General features: G+C 38.9%; 4 protein-coding genes across 6 annotated transcripts; all 4 read right to left on the bottom strand.

The window, feature by feature from the left end:
• Positions 1–1083: 1083 nt before the first annotated feature.
• On the bottom strand, positions 1084–2078 carry LOC149743675 (uncharacterized). 3 transcript variants are annotated; one of them, XM_089892474.1, is made up of 3 exons: positions 1919–2078; positions 1438–1639; positions 1084–1365 (listed from the first exon to the last, which is right to left on the bottom strand). In XM_089892474.1, the coding sequence occupies exons 1-3, from the start codon at positions 1975–1977 to the stop codon at positions 1303–1305; spliced, it is 324 nt and encodes a 107-aa protein (XP_089748600.1). In that variant the 5' UTR covers positions 1978–2078; the 3' UTR covers positions 1084–1302. The 3 variants fall into 3 exon arrangements, with proteins under 3 accessions (XP_089748600.1, XP_089748610.1, XP_089748592.1); XM_089892484.1 differs by having other exon boundaries at positions 1084–1404; positions 1455–1639; XM_089892466.1 differs by having other exon boundaries at positions 1190–1639.
• Positions 2079–3022: 944 nt separating this feature from the next.
• Positions 3023–5599, bottom strand: LOC149743674 (uncharacterized). The gene is made up of 4 exons (XM_089892454.1): positions 5446–5599; positions 4606–5038; positions 4171–4386; positions 3023–3332 (listed from the first exon to the last, which is right to left on the bottom strand). The coding sequence occupies exons 1-4, from the start codon at positions 5502–5504 to the stop codon at positions 3228–3230; spliced, it is 813 nt and encodes a 270-aa protein (XP_089748580.1). The 5' UTR covers positions 5505–5599; the 3' UTR covers positions 3023–3227.
• A 1132-nt stretch (positions 5600–6731) lies between these two features.
• On the bottom strand, positions 6732–11143 carry LOC149743673 (uncharacterized). Its single transcript, XM_089892442.1, has 3 exons — positions 10358–11143; positions 7769–7902; positions 6732–7374 (listed from the first exon to the last, which is right to left on the bottom strand). The coding sequence occupies exons 1-3, from the start codon at positions 11079–11081 to the stop codon at positions 6925–6927; spliced, it is 1308 nt and encodes a 435-aa protein (XP_089748568.1). The 5' UTR covers positions 11082–11143; the 3' UTR covers positions 6732–6924.
• A 4516-nt stretch (positions 11144–15659) lies between these two features.
• LOC149743672 (uncharacterized) lies at positions 15660–19382 on the bottom strand. Its single transcript, XM_089887479.1, has 9 exons — positions 18903–19382; positions 18661–18843; positions 18348–18486; positions 18005–18124; positions 17764–17895; positions 17551–17692; positions 17181–17299; positions 16687–16809; positions 15660–15979 (listed from the first exon to the last, which is right to left on the bottom strand). The coding sequence occupies exons 1-9, from the start codon at positions 19227–19229 to the stop codon at positions 15843–15845; spliced, it is 1422 nt and encodes a 473-aa protein (XP_089743605.1). The 5' UTR covers positions 19230–19382; the 3' UTR covers positions 15660–15842.
• Between the last annotated feature and the right edge of the window lie 526 nt (positions 19383–19908).

Below are 19908 nucleotides of genomic sequence, written 5' to 3'. Positions count from 1 at the left end.
TCATAGAATGATGACGTAACGATGTTACCATAGTAACCTATATAGTCGTGTTCAGACACTAACTTGTAACGGTTATTGTCGGCGTGGTTAATTAAGTATTAACCTTAAAATTGACTGTGACGTAACACTCGACACACGAACGATTTAATTGATGACGTCACACCACATAAGTTGATGACGTTCCACATCCCCTGACCCAGATAAAGTTGTCTCACTCAACTAACTTGGGCTACGGACCAACAGCATAAACCTCATGCAACATGGCGTGCCTCACTGTAGGACCTCACCCATATCGAATATTGAAGTAACATACACATATCCTTTCATGTACAACTGATTATAACGAAGCTACAAAGACATCCAACCCTTAACACCTATCTCTTGTTCTGTAACTGAGTCTTATTAAACCAATGATCGCATTAATACTAACGACCCCTTCCCTCGATTCCGCTACAAATTCTAGTGCAACGGTTACTGTGATGTCATAAACGACCTTTGTCGAACTCAATCAGCAAAAACGTCACAATCGCCTATGTTAGACGTCACAATCACACTTGTTTCCACACGCGCTCAACGCGAAGTTAAACAATGATTTAATCTCAGTAAGATTACGACGGTAATCCCAACACCAGCCGGCGCAAGAAATGAAAGAAAATTACTACAACGCCGTTTCGAGTTCGATGTGACGACTTGCAGTGTTGCACAACGATTTTAAATATTTTTTGTTATAAAAAATTGCACATTATATTAAATTTGTTTACCGTAAAAATAGTTTTAAAACTATTTCGTCAAAATATTTTGGTCAACACTGCAACACTTGGTCAACACTGCAACACGTGGTTAATTGAAACTAAGTTAATGAAAATCTGTCGCATCGATTAAACAACTTCTGCTTCGGTTCGGGTGAGATTAAAAATTCCCGATTTGATGACGTCATTAAATATTGGAATTGTTGTAAACAATGGCGATTATTCGCTTTTACGGTTGTTTTACTCGAGTATTTTAACGCCGTCGACGCGATTTCGCCTGACGTGCTAATTGTTAGATTGCCATGTTTGTTACGTCACAATTGAAACACAATGCTTGCAGTTTGTTGTTTATTCCGCTTGCTTTGTAACAAAGGATTCTAGATATATTTAGTTCAACAACAACAGCAGATAATAAGTTTAACTTGAGTAAAATTAGGACATTTTATATTTTGTTAAAATTTTATTATTTGATACATGTTTGGAAAACTTTAAAACGTGCATTTAATAATAACAGATGATTAATCTTTTTGTAGAAGGACTGTTCAATATTTCTTTAATTGGTTGAAGAAAATTGCGGAATCTTCGATTTGTGGCGAAATCTTCCAAGAGTCGAATCCTAAAGTTTATCCGCCATTTGGTTTCCATGGTTTCGTATCTGGAAATACAAGTTGTTATGAAATTTTCCAACCTTACAATTTCCCCAACCCGTCGATCCTTGCTGGCCAACATAATCTGTCTCATCCTTGTTTTGTCGCGAAATCCTCCAAGAATCAAAGAAATTGTGGAGTTCGTGCGGCATCTCGTCTTCATCTTCGCCCACGTTCAAACCCTCCGCGCGCAACCTGTCCATCAACATGTCCTGCATCTCTTCCAAGTCATCTCGGATCAAACTGGGGGGGGGGACAACAAGTTAAGCTTCCACACACATATATATAACACTCACTTTCACAATACCCCGCATTACCCGAAGTCCTGGAACAATTCGTTTCTTTCTTTTACCCGTACCTTAACACCGAAAAAAATAATCGCGATTAACAAACAAATTAATCTCAAGACCCAGCGCTTTTGGGATGTGGACTATGTGGCGTAAATCTCAGGTCCCAATGAAATAACTCGGCGTAGGTCCTGATCCACATATAATAAACAAAACACCCAACAGTTAGACTCACCTTCGTGCATTGGCGCACCCCACCACTGCTATCAACACAACAATAATCGCTACTTTCATTTTACTTTTCAATAAAGATCTGCAAAACACACAAGTTACAGCAAACCTCTATAACCTAAAAAAACATCTTCGCCCATTGGTTTAAGTTTTACCTTAGAATTAGCGCTACAATTACCAACTATCCCAGTATAGGTCGCCTGGTGTGGTTTATAAGTTAATTAACAACATAGGTTTTTGATGTTTACTGATCACTGCAGATCAGGAAACCAAACGATCTGTGATTGAAATTTGATGCCGATTTTTCTATTGCTGCCAATCGGCGGTGGTGTCGGTTTTCTGCAAATATTACAATTCAGCCAATTCACAGTTAACGAATTTTCGCATAAGTTGCAGCATGGCAGATAGTTGATTTTCTGCAAGAGTTGAAATAAAGCAAATATACACCAGACGTTTGCTGCTGTGCTTGGAGAATGGTCTCTCGCTGTAAAGAATTCAATATTACTCAACCTTGCACAAAACTGGGTATACAAAACTCATATTACCGCGCCAAAGACATATCACCAATATATTTGACTTAAGGTTATTAAAGAAACGTCTGCTTGGCACCTTTAAAGAAATGAACAGTGGAATTGTGTTTCTGGATAAAGCCCCATTTCTTATTTTCGTTTTAACCGCTGAGGATTCGTTTGATGATTATCTGTACAAACAATCTTATTCTTGTCGCCCTTAACGACAGTCAGTCAAGTATACCGGAAGTAAAGTAAACAAATCGAGTTTCGCACATAAAAAGCTGAACCGAGTGTTATTTGGTGAATTTTACGTGTTTGTGCTTGTCATTCATATTCTACATTGAATTGATCGGCCAATAGAAACGTCCGGTTCAATCACGTGGCCCTCTTGTATTTTATGACGAATGATAACAATATTTAAATGCACGAGTTGGTGCGAAGCTGCTTACTTAAACAAAGTTTCTACCGCCGTCTGGTTAACTATGGCCCGTGGTAGCGCCCTGGAGCAGGCAATTCCAACGCCGTCGACGCGATTTCGCCTGACGCGCTAATTGGTCGATTGCCATGTTTGTTACATCACAATTGAAACACAATGCTTGCAGTTCGTTGTTTATTCCGCTTGCTTTGTAACAAAGGGTTCTGGATATATTTAGTTCAACAACAACAACAGATAGCAAGTTTAACTTGAGTAAAATTAGGACATTTCATATTTCCTTTTTATCAATTTATAGATTTTCCTGATTTTTTAATGTTAAACTGCATTTTAACTTTTAAACCGAGGATCAATATTCGGACCGAGGATTACTCGTTGCTCCTCATACGTTGGAGAAGATCTCGAAGTTTCTTCACCATCTCGTCTTCGTTGGAAGCTTTTTGTGATTCATCAGCTGTGACCTTTGGTTTAACCTGGTAAGGTAAGGGGTTTATTGTGATGTCATAATGGTATGTTATTTTATATTACATTACAATTTTGAGTTTACGTAAGATTTCGCTGCAATAGGCAATAGGCGTACTATAAGTTTGATTGGTATTTGTGGTAATGAGTATCTTGAGAACCGACGTTTCGACGTGGAAGTGGTCTTAACTAATGCGTCAATTAGTATGTTGTCCTTTTTTTCCGGTGTAGGAGTGGATGGTTAAGATATCTTGTGGTTAAAGCATAGTGGTGGTGATTATGCAGATATCAAGAATAACTGCATGGGCATATACAGATAGATTCTTGCATAAAACTGGCTTAGAAAACCGGTGTAAAGAGTTAGCCATGTGCCAAGCTGTAATAGACCCTCATACCTTATAGTTAAGGGCTAGATATTACAGCTTTACCACATTTACATATACACAGTTAGTATGTTGTACTTGTGTGAAGGCGTCTCACGCTAACTACGAATGTAAATACGCCGCGTGGTTATGTCTTTATATATTTGCATCCGCATGGTGGCGCTCATAAGTTACTTTACAGCGCCGTCTTTGCTTGAGAAAATCGTACACTACGTTTTATGAGTGGCTTAGTTCTAAATTTGGTTAAAAGTGACTCATACCATCAACAAACATTACTATATAACCACACTCATACGGTGTATAAAACTTATCAGGATTTAGACGAACATGAAATGAACGTTAAATCTATTCTATTCTATATTGAAGGTCCTACAATATGACATTCCATATAACAAGGACATTAGACCAGAGTTGCACATTACCCCAAACCTTACTTAAATACATGTTCATATAGAAAAATATTAACCTGGGCGTCGGCTTTTGGTTTCACAGCGGTGACGTCATTCTCCTTCTTCTCTGTTGTCTCATCTTTCTTCGTTTCTTCTTCCTCATCCTCTTCATCTTCATCCTCTTGTGGCTCCTCCTCCTCAACATGGTCATCCTGATCATGGTCTCTCGTATTCTCATCTTCTTCTTCTTCGTCTTCGTCTTCATCTTCGTCCTCCATTTGTTGCATGCGTTCCTGAGGAAATTGAACCAAGGTTTTAATACGAATGTTTTCAATCCATCTTTATTGGTGTCAGTTTATGAAACCGAAACGTTTGAAATTAAGACAATGCCTCAAACGGGCTGTTATGTTCGTCAAATCTGTGTTTAAAACTTTATGTCTATAAATTTATCAGTTAATATTATTTTTTTAAAGTTTACGCCGTTTTCCAAATGTATGACGTCACAAACTCACCATCATTCTGTCTTTCATCATTCTCTCGAACATTTCCTCGTCATTGAACATCGTGTGGTGGTCTTCCTTCTGTGACGTCACATCCGCTTCCACCTTCGATGCAGCCGCTTGTTTCGGTGTGTCTGATGGTGCCACGTCCTTTGTTTCGGCATCACTGGCCGCTGCTGGTTTGGCATCACTGGCCGCCACTGGTTTGGCATCACTGACAACTTTTGGTTTGGCATCACTGGCAATTTTTGGCTCGACATCACTGGCAACTTTTGGTTTGGCATCACTGGCGACTTCTGAACTGGCATCATTGGCTTGCATGCTGCTGAAAAAATCCTGAAGTTCGTGCGGCATCTCGTCTTCATCTTCGCCCACGTTCAAACCCTCCGCGCGCAGCCTGTCCATCAACATGTCCTGCATCTCTTCCAAGTCATCTCGGATCAAACTGGGGGGGGGGACAACAAGTTAATTACAATACATCCAGTAATGCCCACACGCCACACCTTAACACCATAAACCCCACATTTCCAAACCCAACCTGATGCGCGCGCGTGTTTAACACGACTTTTAAACTATTCTCGAAGACTACCCAAAAACGCTTATATACCAAGCCGTGTTTCGCAGTGGGACGTCACCCATATAGAATATATTAACATATGACATAAGTTTAAATTATTTCTTCGAATACGATAGCGAAGAGCAAAGAGAATGGAGAGTCGTTAAAACACCCGTTAGGTAAAAACTAATTAAGGATAAATGTAAGATAAAAAGCGTAGCTGCTAAACCTACAGTAAAATATAATTTAACGAATCGTATTTAATTAAAACAAACAAAACCCCAACAGTCACTCACCTTCGTGCATTGGCGCACCCCACCACTGCTATCAACACAACAATAATCGCTACTTTCATTTTATTTTTCAATAAAGATCTGCAAAACACACAAGTTACAGCAAACCTCTATAACCTAAAACCTTCCATCTCTTCCCATTAACGTAAGTTTCGGTTTTATACTGGCTATGTGACGTCATACCGGCGTACGTGTCCTCTCAGAACTAGTGATGTCACTTCTAGAAGTCTTGTGACTTAACTAAGCTGGCGTTGCTAACTTCGCTTATCACTGCTGTGCAGCTTAAATGTTGATTGGCAGCATATGTTGCTGCTGGTGATGCGGTATCTGCCAACGTGGAGCCGGAAACTATTGAGTGGCGGTGGAACTTTGAAACGGATCTCGCTATTATTGTGTTTGTTGGAAGTTTCGAATCTTCGCGCTGATCATAATGGATCTAATGTACAATGGTCGCATTGTGCGCTATAGGGAAGGGTGTATTGCAATTTGAGCTATAATATTACTCAACCTTGCACAAAACTGCCTGTTACCAAACTCATATTACCGCTCACATATTCTATACCTCTTTCTTCGAATACGATAGCGAAGATCAAATAATGAAAACAACGTAGAGAAGTGAATTAGCAGCCAAACCATTGTCGGTAAAACACGCTGCAGGGAAAACTGTTAAGAAAACGTGGCGGATAAAAGTGTGGCCCCTAACCGAATACCACACTGTGTCAGGAAAACCGTTTGCAATGAACATATTGATGCTTGTTCCGCGAAACTTTCACTAATTATCAATAATTGTAAAACGTTTTAAAGTTTAATGTGCGAATTCAGGTTTGCCGTCAGTTTAAAAACGGCGGATTTCTGGTTTAATAATCGCGCAATCACCCGCATTGAGTATATTAGGTGAGGGTATTTATTTGACGCTTTTACCCAATTAGTATTTTTCCGTATCGTGTTTTAACGGTAGTGCTTTTTAACACCACCTCTTCGTAGTTTATTATATTTATTCTTTGCAACCTACCCGTAAAATACCACGGAAGATGAATAGTTTTGTTAGGTTTAAAAATAAATCCAGGAATTTCTGAATTGACTCAACCCCTCACTTCCCCCACCCACACATACGTCACAATGCTTATTATCTTAAACCGATGCACGGTGTGACGTCACTATGCAGTTTGTTATTGTTCAATTCAGATAAGCAAAACCTTCTCGAACCTTCGGTTGTGACGTAATAATTCAACGAAACAAGTCGCCATACATCCGGTTCGACAATGACGATTGTTAAATATAAACAAACGCGAGGTTTCAACAAAGTTTTATTGAAAATGCGAAAAACAAAATCATTACATCATAATAGCCACACAATGCAGCATTCACACGTCACACAATACGAAACGATTCTATGTTTTGTCATAAAAGATTCTTGATGACGTAACTTGCTCATCGATGCGTTGTATGACATCACAATAACTTATATTAACAATTACGACGTCAGTTGTACATACAACCCAGAGGTAACGTTGGGTTGGTTGGATCACGGGTCGGCACTTGGTAAGGATGATGCCAGTTTGTGAAAAAATCCGCTGCTGCCACCATCTGGTTGACAGTGGCCCCGTGGTGGCGCGCTGGAGCCGGTAAAGCTGACGTTGCAGGGTAGCCGTAATGTTGGCTTATGTCAGGCACCATTGGTGGTTGGTTGTTGAAAGGGTGATGGTTTAAATGCCCGATACCCGCCGCTGCTAACGCTGCTGCTGTGCTGGAGTATGCATGCATACCAGGGTGGGGAACTCCCGGGTGGGTCATTCCCTGATGGTGGATCCCCGACATTGGATGGTGATCGTCCCGTTGTCTCTCCTCCCTTCTTTCTTTCTTCCATTTCATTCTTCGGTTTTGAAACCAAATCTTCACTTGACGGTCGGTAAGCTTCACTGACTTTGCAACCTAGATGTCACGTGGTTTGTTAATTTAAATCAACCGATTATAACCCATGTTAACATGGTGCCTTTTAAAATCATTATATCAATGGGTATTAAGACAACGATGGCCCGGATCTCAGGCACGTCCGTCGTAAGACGTCACCCATATATAATAGAATAGAATGTACCAACAAGAGATATATTATAACCTATGTTTCCACTGTCATACAGCGATACTTAATCAAGTATTTGTGCTATTGAAATATTTGTTTGGTTAAAGTAAACCCCATGTTTATAAATACCAGAAAAACAATTTCAAACTTATAATCTAGCTACAACAATAGCAGCCGAAAAATACTAATTCACAAAAATAAAATTTACAATTTGTTTGTTTCGTCATAAAACATATGTTACGTCACCTCTAGTCTTCTCTCCCGCGATAAATATTGATTGTAATGAAATTCTTTCTCAAGTTCCAGAAGTTGATATTTTGTGTACGGCACTCGTTTCTTGCGCCCACTAGCGGTTAGCCAATGTTTCGTTGGGTCAGCTTCTGAAATAATTAAAATTATTAAACACCTAAACACCTATGCCCACTGCTTTAACCAATAAAATAACTTAAAAAATAAGGGCTATTTCTAACGTATTAAGGCTAGTGGTTTGTTCACCATTTTGCAACAATCGGCCTCTCTAACAGACAAGCGCATGAGCTGAGGTCTGAATGTGGCCGCGGGGAAAGTTTCGACACATTATAAACTATCCCACTATTACTCAAGTTATAAAATTGTGATAAATTCTCATACAGTCTGATTGGCGGATGCGACGAACGTAATGATTGATAAGCACTTTATAATTTAATATTTTTCTTTTAAAAAGCTGCAGTTTTTCTCTTCTTAACTTCTTCTTTACTTCTTTACAAACAATATTGCAAGTCCAATGGATCTTTACTGCGTTATTTTGCGCAACAACTTTTCAATATTCAAGCCTTTATTAGGATGGGCCGAGATGTCAAATCGTTCGTTTGCAAAAATACTCGTCAGAATCGCTTAATTATAATAATAATATAACTGCCAGCAACAACTTATATTTCGTATAAGTTTTTGTATTATGTTTTAAAACCGTATCCCGCGCTTAAGCGAATGTTTTAGATTTAGTTGAGTAACGTCTATTGTCGCCGCCATATTGTTACTCGCTCAATCGATTTTATTGTGCGTCGCGTCGGTATTATTACGTCACAATTTGAAAAGCTGTAACCACCTATACGTAACTTAGGTGCTTATGACGTCACAATACGTAGAAACAATACACGACTGTTACAATTAGATGTATTTACTCCCTGACAGGCAAGTTCATGATAAAATATCTCGTGACGTGACCTGGGTTTACTGCAGGTCATTCAGTCGTAAAGTGACCTATAATAACCCCGATAGAAGGCTAAGTGCACTTGAACCTGACCCATTGTTCGTCATAAATAACTTTGTGACGACACAATCATAAACTTCTGTGAGGGAACAGTAGTATTTATGACGTATGAATTAGAAGCAATGCCTTGAAAGGTGGCATCACTCAGCTACTGCGGAAGGCTATTTTTAAACTTAATGTTTGGTAAAAAGAAGATGTTCCCGTGTTAGGTGTTTCCCCCGTGAGACCTAAATCCGCACCTGTAGCTCGGGAGTTTAATCGGTTTATTGCCCCAAATCGAAGTCGCGAAGTCCGCGAAGCAATAAAAACTTTACGGCGTCCTACTCGCCATAAGAAACTGTTGATTTTGTTTGTTTATAGTTGGAACCATTACCCTAATAAACATTTAAACCGAACCACTTTGAGCAACTCGTAAATTTCATTAAATAGCAAGCGTACCTTGAACGACATTGTATACAATACTGACATAGTAGGCTGGGGTAAGATGGAACATGTTTACATTCTGTTTTACCGTCCCATTTAGTAGTATACAAAAAAAATACAAAATGTATAACCGTTTTATTATGATTCTAAAATAGCAATGTTAATTGTTTAAACACAATTGGGAAATATGGGATATTATGCGCTGCAATATCCCATCTTTCCCACAGAACAAAAATCGCTGAATATCGTAGATTTGTGTGAACATTTAATTTATTAGCAAAACGACAATCTAATGGTGTATAGTATTAGTTAAAAAGCTTGGCTGGTAAACCAACATGAAGCAAATGGTTGCAATTTTAAACTTTTCAGCCGAATCTGTCAAATTATTACCAATTTGTTGCCAATTATTAGACTACCGCCCAAAACAATGAATTAGTGTTTTACACATGGCTCATGCAATGTGTGTTACTATGAATATTGTTTTGTGGTATTACAAATCCAGAATAAAATATCTTTTTTAATTTTTACTTTTTAAATTTAACTTTTTGTCACGCGTGGTTTGTGGTCGAACAATGACGCTTTGTTACGTCACAAACAAATATTACTACGCCAAAAAAATCGTAATTTAGATTTCAAATAGTATTCGCTTTAACGAATATGTGAAACAGCTTCCGCCATATTGTGACGTCAATATAACATTCATGCCGTCATAATAGTTCTTTGTTTAGTCACTGTATCCAATATATAAATGCCTTTAGTTTTCTTCGCCATTATTATATTGAACCCGTGTTATGCTGCTTTAATGGTTTAGGTTTTATAGTGCAAGGGGACCTGCGATTTTGGCGATAAAGTTTCTCACTCTAGTTCACACATTTTCTTTAAAATATAACAAGCCTATTCCATTAGTCTTCTTTGGGGTGAAAGTTGCTGATGGTTTAAATCGTGTTGCTTTTATTGCTTGTAAAAGTTGTAGTTCATATAGTAAAAAGTTACTTGTTTTTCCTTCGTTTAAACCAATTTTAAGCAAAATCAACTCGTTTACACAAAGTCTTGTAAAAATTAGAAAGATAAATCATTGCTGTTCTTGCAAAACTTTAAACGAAATTAAATTAAGGAAAAAAATCAAATATTTTATTTTTCAAATCCTAATATTTAAACCGAACCTTCCCCCGCGTCTTCCGTTTCTTCCTTAGTGGTCACGTGACTTGGTGAATCCTCAACAAACGTCGATGACGTCTTCGTGACGTCGTTTCCGCTATATGCCGCGGTTGAATAATCATCGGATCTATTTTCCCTCCCCGTCCATTCATCCGCGGGTGGGGTAGAGGTTTTGATTTGGGGTAATCCCGGGAATGGGGGTAATGTGACCCCCCCGCTACCCCGCCCCTCCTCGTTGTAAAACGCCGCTTCGCGATCGATGTTGGATATGACGTCATGTTTGCCATTGTTATCTTTCTCTGACGTCATTTTCTCAATGTTCGATTTCAAAGGGGTCAATTGGGGTTCAGTATCGATTCCGGGGAAGTTTGTAGCAGGGGATCCCCCGTTGTAATACTTGGTGTCGTTGCTGGTTGGGGGGGATGCCCTGAAACCAGTGAACCGTGACCCCAGTTCCTGGTGTTGGGAAATTCCCCCGTATTGATACTCGGGGTGAATTTTTGAACCAACCAGAAAAGGGGGTCGTTTTGTTTCCAACCCAGGTGATTCCCCGCCACCCCTGTACCCAATATAGTGGGGTGGGGCTTGGGGGTTAGGGGGAAACACCCCGGTGTGTGGGTCCCTTAATTGAGGGGGTTGGAACCCATTGTTGACGGTGAATGGAGCATTGTAACCGAACAATGGATCGTGTTTGTCGCTTTCCTTCGAAGTTTGAGGTTGAATATCCATTGTTTTAAATAATTGGCAAATTAACCAAAGTCTGCGGAAACAAAAGTAATTTTTAAAGTTCTCGACTTTTTGTAGTTGCTCTGGGAATAAAACGTTTCTTTGAGAAAAATACTTTGAATTGTTCAGCAAATTTCAAAACTGGGGTAAAAATATTGGATATATACATTAGGGTGGGAGAAGATGGGACACAATTATAAAACTGTATCCTTACGACTCCCATAGGCCGTTGGTAATCGTTGAAATATGATCACGTTATTTAGATATTATGTGCTAAATGTGTTCCATCTTCCACCACCCCACTATATATATTTTTTATTCTGTACTATAGATATGATAAACGAAAACAGCGTTTTTCGAAACGATTGCGCAAATACGGGTATAATCATTTTTATCCGTCGTCCATATTGGTTTTCTAATCATAAAAATTAAAATTCTATATTTTAGAATTTTGTTTTAAAATCCACTTAAAAAACTTTCTCGTCTTCGCCTACGTCATAATATTAAAATTCTAAAACACGGTCTTTATATTATGACGTAACAATACAATCACAATCTTCGTAAACTATATCTGTTTATCACGTCACAATATATTTTAACACAACTCATAAACCCTCCCCCCTCAACGCGAAGTGTTCAACATTAATTTCAATCTCGCGACTTCGAAACCGCGTCGCCTTTTTCTTAAACTTTAACGTCACAATGGTGATATATACGCAACAAGCAAGGCTATTGTTGAATGGACGAATGCATGAAATGCAACCGACAAACGCTGTTTTTATTGTTTAATACAGAATTAAACTTTGTTATTTGCAACAAAGCATTATGGCGATCACAATTAAAATGCTCCTGAACTAAATTTTCTATTTTAATTATTTGTTCTTTTTTTATGAAAACTTAATTTAAACGTGGTCAGGATTTGAATGCAATATACACACAAGGTTTCTGCTCTTTCGTTTAGAAGTTTTGTATAAAAAATAACATTGGATTATTTAATGCAGAATTCCACCCCAACTGAGGTTGTTGTTGCTGTTGATTATAATGTTTAAACATAAATTGTAATATTCCCCATAAGATTATGAAGTATCTAAAAAGGCGTCAAGACATTCGCATTTTAAACAAACTTGCTGAAATTATTTTACCGATAACTGAATTCATTTTTAAAAAGAAATTATAATTACAGTGAGGTGGGGGAAGATGGGACACCTTTACCACATAATATCCAAATATCCTGATCGTGTTTTAAACAATTAACAACGGTCTATGGGAGTCGTGAGGATACGGTTTTATAATTCTTTGAATGTTCTTTGTTTACTAACAAGTGGGACGAGGTAATAGAATGAATAGGTGTCCCATCTTTCCCCACCCTACTATATATTAACAATTTCACGTAAACATATATTTGATATAAAAAATCAACTGATTAAAATAACAAACAAAGTACTTTAATGCGTGTGAATGCATGCATTGTGACGTAATAATAAGAATATGTTTTTCGCTAAAGCTGTAGCGTTTATTACGTAATAATTAGCAACATATGGGGCAATAAACATCTTATAAAAAGATTTACGGCAGAGCCTTCAGGGCAACACTGGCTGCGTAATAAAGGTTAACTTTGACGTAACAGAAGATTTATTCTTATATCCACTTTTGGTTTGTTACGTTTGATATTTCAATTGTTCTGCCATAAACGTATAATAAAGGCGATTGTCTGATTAAATATAGTTTTCATGGAGAACCGGCATCGCCGTAAAAACCTCAATAAAATTCCATCGTCAAACATTAGGTTTTATATTTCCAATAAAATTTAACGGGTGAAACCTAAGATATGCGGAATATAGTTCAGTGTGTGGCTGTTACAGTGGGCGGGAGGAGGTTTAATGCAGGCGGGCATCGAAAGTCACCAAGGCGGTTTTAAATATATTAATGTTAATTTACATAATGCAAAATATTTTTTCCGTTAAGGTGTTATAATTATATTAGTTCTTTGAATACGATAGCGAAGACCAAATTATTAAAACAACGTAGAGAAAAAAAATAGCAGCAAAACGACAGTCATTAAAAGACGCTACGGATAAAACGGAATTTAGGATTTCGTTTTGTATTTTAACTTTAAAATACCCTAAATTGCGGCTTACTTAACTATCTCATGAACGTGGGTTCTAGTATTTTATTCTTGCTAATCTAAATCTGCTTAAAAATCTAACTATTTTCCTTTGTCTCAGATTTAGTATTCAACAACTAATGATTGTACACTTGGTAGGCGGGTTGTTCATAATAAAGCCGATCATTCATTACACGTTAATGGCCATTGTTTGGTGTAAAGAGTATATCGTGATCCGAAAACAAATGAACACAGGGTCGTAAAAGCTGCTCATAAAACGAATTCCAGGTTGACTGACATTAGATTGATTGAATGTTTGCACGTCGTTTCAACCGGTGTGAGTTTAACCCGTTGTAACTTTTAAGGGGCTGATGTGTCATGGGATCTTAGGAATTACTCTACTGGTAAAAATGTTCATTGTATTGCAACAATGTTTCGTGTACCATCTAGCGAGACACCATAAAATTATGATATAGTAAACGCATGCGAGAAAAAAGGAAAATATAGAAAAGGTGTCCTTATCATGTATGGTGTCTCATTGCATGGCAGACGAAACGTTGGTGAAATAAAATAAATATTTTTACCAGAAAAGTTATTTCTATTATTACAGTTTCTCTTGTAGCAACAGCTGCAAAATAACCATGATATGTTCTGTGAATCTGGCCCTGATCTGGCACTCATATTGTTGGATTCTCGTTGCATCAATACATAATACACCATGTTCTACTAAATAAATACGCAACATAAAAGTCCAACTAATTGTGTATTAGTTATAGTAGGGTGGGAGGAGATGAGAAATCTTTTCATTTTATTTTCTCATCCCATTTAGTGATAAACAAAGAACATTCAAAGAATTATAAAACCGTATCCTCACGACTTCCATAGACCGTTGTTAATTGTTTAAAACACGATCAGGATATTTGGGTATGATGTGCTAAAGGTGTCCCGTATTTCCCCATCCAACTATATAGTTTTTACAACAACTGGCATCGGCAGTCTGTACAATAGAAACAAATAATAATACAATTAAACTACAGGTTTTAATCATATATGCGTAAATTAAACGCCACCGCACCAACCGTTGTGTTCTTAACCAACCGAGAGCCTATTGCCTCCGCCGATTATATTTGCTGAAAAATTTCGATTCACAAAAACGAAAGTGCCTTTGTTGGCAAGGCAACATAATATTTTCACGTGGTTTGATTGGTTCAGTAATGACGTCATTACAATGTGAGTAACCGCTCGAACCGTTGTGAGAATACCTTGGGATCGGAAACGTAGCAAATGTATATAAGAGGTCCCACGAATGGCGCTCGGGTCCAGAGCGGATAAATTCGGGTTAATAAACGACAAGTTGGGACGGGAGGCAGCAAATCAACGCTCGATACATGTCCGTGTTTCTATGAGTGCGGGATATAATTTACGTGGCGGGTGGAGGGTAAACATTAGAGTACCAGCGACGATGAGGGCTTTGTGTAAACTTTGTTGGCGCCAACACGCGCCGCCATTTTGTTGGTGATGTTACAATTGGTATTGTGATGTCATATTACGTGTTTATGTTAATATGAATGTAATGAATAAAAAAGTTGATTGTTTTGAAAGTGATTAAACGATGGTTGTTATCCACTAGCATTGTTTGATGCATGGTCGTTATGACGTCACGATTACTTCCGATTCATCGAAGTCGTTAACAATAAAACGATCGCAAGTTCTTGGTGGATAAACAATGGCGTAAAATGGCGGGCAGTTTATAAAATAGGAAAAAATCAAACTGCTTTAAAAAAAGTTAAATATTTATAATGGCGTCACTAATGACGTAGGTAGTCACGTGACAAAAGTCTTGAAAATGTTTATTGTCCCGAAATTAGTCAAATCTTTTCTTGACCTTTCGATGAACCCGGTGATCGGGTCGTTCCCGATGACGCAGGTATGACGTCATAATGTTTTAATATTAGTTATGTATGATGTCACAATGTAATGCGTTTGTTACGTGTATATAACTCATTGTCACAATTTCATGCGATTGTTACGTAACACCATTTTAAGTTTCTAGAATTATAATATTCGTGAACTGTGGCGGCGAGTGGGGGGTGTGACGTCATAATCAGTGATTGAAGCGTGCCGATTGTCCATATCGCGACTCCCGCTTCGTGCTCGTGTGTTATGTCATAGACAAACAATGGACCGCGGTGATGAATTAGCAATTCCAATTTGTTACGTCATAATCACCAATAATGACCGACATTGGTGACACGAAACCAATCAGCGATCGCGTGCGCTAACTGCGACGTCACTATAGTGGTGAACATTACTATGATGTCACAGAGACGATTGTATTTATTATTGTGATGTCATTGAAGAGTTATTCGAGAAACATATTGGCGTGTGGGGTAATTGTCTCTGAGTTTTGTTTTAAATCATCTCTTTGACCCCCTACCATTCACCCTTGATCTTTGACCCCAAGTTAACACACAGAGTAGAATGACCGTCTATTATTTATTCCAAACGAGGTACAATTCATTTATGACGTATATAAAAAAACGATTTTGTTTGTAAAGAAAGAAAAAATGTGGGGAGGAATATAGTGAAATGGCGACATCATACGGCAGTGAATTTTATTTGGAAGTTCGCAAAGTTAATGAAACGTAACACGATACAAGTTAGTCTTGTCCTTGCCGGCAAGTGAAGCCATCGCCGTTCAAGATCATGTTCTCTGGGCAAGAACATTCGTATCCGGACACCAAGTTTGTGCAGTTGTGTGAGCATTCACCGTTGTTGATCATACATTCATTGATGTCTGGGGAAGATGGTTGTTATATGAATAATTTGTAAGTAGGGGTGTTTGTGGCTTTTTTAATACAGTAACACTGTTGGTTCAAATATTTATGGTAACATAGGTGGTATGGGAATAACCGGTTGTTTGGTCCGGCGCCGTGGCTTAGCGGTTCAGGCGACTGCGACGGCGGTACTAGCTCTGATCGGCGTATGTGCCCTTGGGTAAGACACTTAACGGCAATTGCTCCAACTCAGCGGTCACTAATGGGTTGTCCAAATTGTCAGCTATATCAAATAAAATCCTACACAAAGTTGTGAACTATGGTAACTCGTGAACACACGAGGATAAAAAATTGGTGCCAATATTACGCGTCTGTAATATAGGTGGTATGGGAATAACCGGTTGTCCGGCGCCGTGGCTTAGCGGTTCAGGCGACTGCATCGAAACCCGGTTCGATGCTCGACGGCGGTACTAGCCCTGATCGGCGTATGTGTCATTGGGCAAGACGCTTAACGGCAATTGCTCGTCGCGGCACCGCCCGTAAGAAGGACTTAAATCCTCGACAAGGACCTTACCCATGTTTTAGTATAAAAAGAAAAACGTTCCTTATGTATGGGTATTGTCTTGTGGCACGTCTGAGTGCTTGGAGTAATATTGGGGTTGGAACATATGGGTTGGCTCATACGCTGATGCGAGTAACCAGGAATAACCACCTAATCATGACTTACCATCACAAGTGTGAAGATCAGCGTTAAGTTCCAAACCTTGTCCGCATTCGCATCTGTAACCATCAAGTGTGTTGACGCATGTTTGTTGACATCCACCGTTGGCATTTTGGCATTCATCGACGTCTGTGAGGTTGGATATAGATTGTTAGAATTGGGTGGTTGTAAAGATTTGATCATACAGAGACGTATTTTGTTTCAGTGGTAAATATAGCAGTGATTTACTAGACATTGGCGACCATAGACGTGGTAGAAATAGCTGGCGAAATTGTATTAGTGTAGAGCTAAAGAGCTGAATTATTTGGCTGTATAATAACGTATACCAATCTTCAAACAAAATAATAGCGTATAACGCTGGTAACATTGTTAAACTACACGAATTATATTGAAAGCTGGCAACCTTAAATTCAGGAAAAATAGTTGACAAAATTATACAAGCCACACACATTGGCAAGTTTGTACTCATTTTAACGACATTTTAACGGTATAGGACTTACTGCATGTAAGTTGATCTTCAATGAGTGTCATTCCTGATGGGCAGAAACACATGTAGCTTCCGATGGTGTTGGTGCAGTTATGCGAGCAACCGCCCATATCAGGGTCGGAGCATTCATCACTAATGGAAGGAATGATTATACTTAACCAGGAGTGTAGAGGATCAACTGTTTATAAGGTATCCCAGCTTATTTTTAAAGGGTTGGGTCTTACACGTGACACTCAACAAAATAAGATTTAAAAAGGTAAATACCGTGTTACTATTCTATAGGTGTTTAATACAGAGAACATTAATTGGAAAAGTGCTAAAATAATAATCTTAAAAGCATGTTGGTTAAACGTGGACAAGAAACATAGTTTACGTTTACTCACCGTTCGCAAATGGATCCATCAATAAGAACGAAATCATCTGGCTCATCTGGGCAAACGCATTCGAAGGTTCCTGGAAGGTTGACGCAAACAGCGGGGTTTGCGCATCCACCGCCGTTCTCGCTGTTGGCGCATTCGTCAACGTCTGCGGGAAGTTATGTTTAATGTGGGTAGAAGCGTGCGGTGCGTGTATACGTTAAGTGTGAGACTTAATACCTGTGCAATTGTGACCATCAGCTTCTAGAATGTATCCATCGTCGCATGAACAAGTGTATGAACCACCGACAATGTTGTGGCAGTTTTGGTCGCATACGAATGGGGCAACCAAAGCTGCGCAACTGTCGACCTCTGGGGAACAAATAATCGTTTATATTTCAAAATTCCTACAGTAATACTACACTATCGAACAATCACAGCCCATCGTCGTATTCTAAACTTGATTGTGGTGAATACTTACCGCAAGTCTGCATGTCTGGTCCGAGCAGCATACCCGCCGGGCAAGCACATTCATATCCTGGTGAAAGATCAACACACTGGTGGCTGCAACCTCCGTTCTCATCGACACATTCATTGATATCTGGAAGTTATTTCATGTTAAACACAAGTGTTATGTTGGGTGTGGTGTTTAGGTGTTATTGCTCCGGTAAAGACGATTTGTATTCAAATTAGTTCAACGGGAAGTTCCAAAGACAGTGGGTTATTGATAAACACTTCGCTGCTTTACACGCGGTGTATTCGTTACCAACAATCTAAGCTGATTAAGTTAAACAGGAAGCGGCCTGGATTCGAATATAACTTACCGCATGTAACGCCATCGGCAACGATGGTTTGTCCTTCGGGACAAGAACAATAGAAAGATCCGATAGTGTTGGTACAATTGTGGCTGCAACCACCGTTGTTAACGCTGCATTCATCGACGTCGACTGTTCTCCAGGCCGACTGTGATAATAAACACTTTATTAATGATTTGTTACGTCACATTTGTAATGTGCGTTATAACTGGTTACGTCACGATTGAAGGGTTTCTTATTAATTGTTACGTCATTAATAAACTTTGTTTCACGTTATTCTATCGGAAAGTAAACAATGAACATATGACGTAATAATGCTTACCCCGGGAATGTAACCAGGTTGAAATTCAGTTCCGGTTGTACAGCTACAAGATGTGGGGATGGTGATATAAAACAAACGGTTTGCTCCGCCGAAGCAATAGGGATTGAAAACTCTTAATGTTCGCGTCGTCTGCGCAGTACAAGCTGAGTGTTTACTTTGGATCAAATCGTGGTAGGAAGGGACCTGTAAAAAGAGAAGCACGTTAATAAACTGTTTTAAATCAGGGTTGACCATCAACTTACTTGGTATGACTCGCAGTAGCCCTCGCATTTCGGCACAAGGGCGTAAACTGATCTAAAGCAACCCCTCCTTTCTGGAAAGCGATATCTGTGGTTTCGTCCTGTCAACAAACAAGTGTTGCATGTTGTGGCTCTGTTTGGTATCGCCGATTTCCTGACGGTTTCTGGTTGGAACGATCGCCGAGGTCGGATATTTCTTCCGATCGAGCTGGTGGTACGTTTGGCAAGTTCGTGAATAAACGATTTCGGATTAATATTTGTGGAAGCCTCTACGAATATAGCTGCGACTGAAACACACAAGAGCATTCGCAAAACTGCGACGCTGTTCATTTTTCACTTTTGCTACACACCACGCAAATCGCCGATTGTTCTTCTTGATTGTTCGAGAATAAGTTTGCTATTTGCATCAACGTTATCAATTCGTCAAAAACTCTCTAACTTCGCTGATGAGATTTTGTTAAATCGCGTTCAGCCTTGTTGCTTTGCTACCTCGAGAATGGTCTGATAGCTGGATCGCTGTTCGTGCGCTTATATATCGTACTGGGTCAATGCCGCACTTAACACGTTTTCTTGGTAAACCCAGAAGTAAAGCTTGTGGTAAGGCTAAATGCAAATGTCGTTTAATCCACTGCGACTGCGGAAAAAGTATATCAAGGAGATGGAACCGCAAGTACCATTTAAATGTAGCTGTGGTTTTGAATATGAACACGACGTTGATATTGGTGCTCGAAAATTTGAATAACAACTTTCGAACGACTGTAAATTTTGTTTGAATGTAGCAGGGCTAAGACATGACAAAAAACGTATTTTTCGCTCTTGAGACTGTTTAATCTTTTTACAAGAAACAAGCTGCTCGAAAGAGAAACATAAAAATGGGAAATGAAATGGCAAGGAGACATTTTGTGGGTCAACGGTACTAATACCAGTAGGGGGTAACAATGTTCTTTAACAAAAGACTATCGCATGAAGTGCTTAATCACACGGCGGAAAATGGCAAACTTTTATCACG

Source organism: Ciona robusta, chromosome 1 (assembly GCF_009617815.1).
Source record: "Ciona robusta chromosome 1, ASM961781v2".
NCBI classification, from domain to species: domain Eukaryota; kingdom Metazoa; phylum Chordata; class Ascidiacea; order Phlebobranchia; family Cionidae; genus Ciona; species Ciona robusta.
This window is presented reverse-complemented; position numbering and strand designations above follow the sequence as displayed.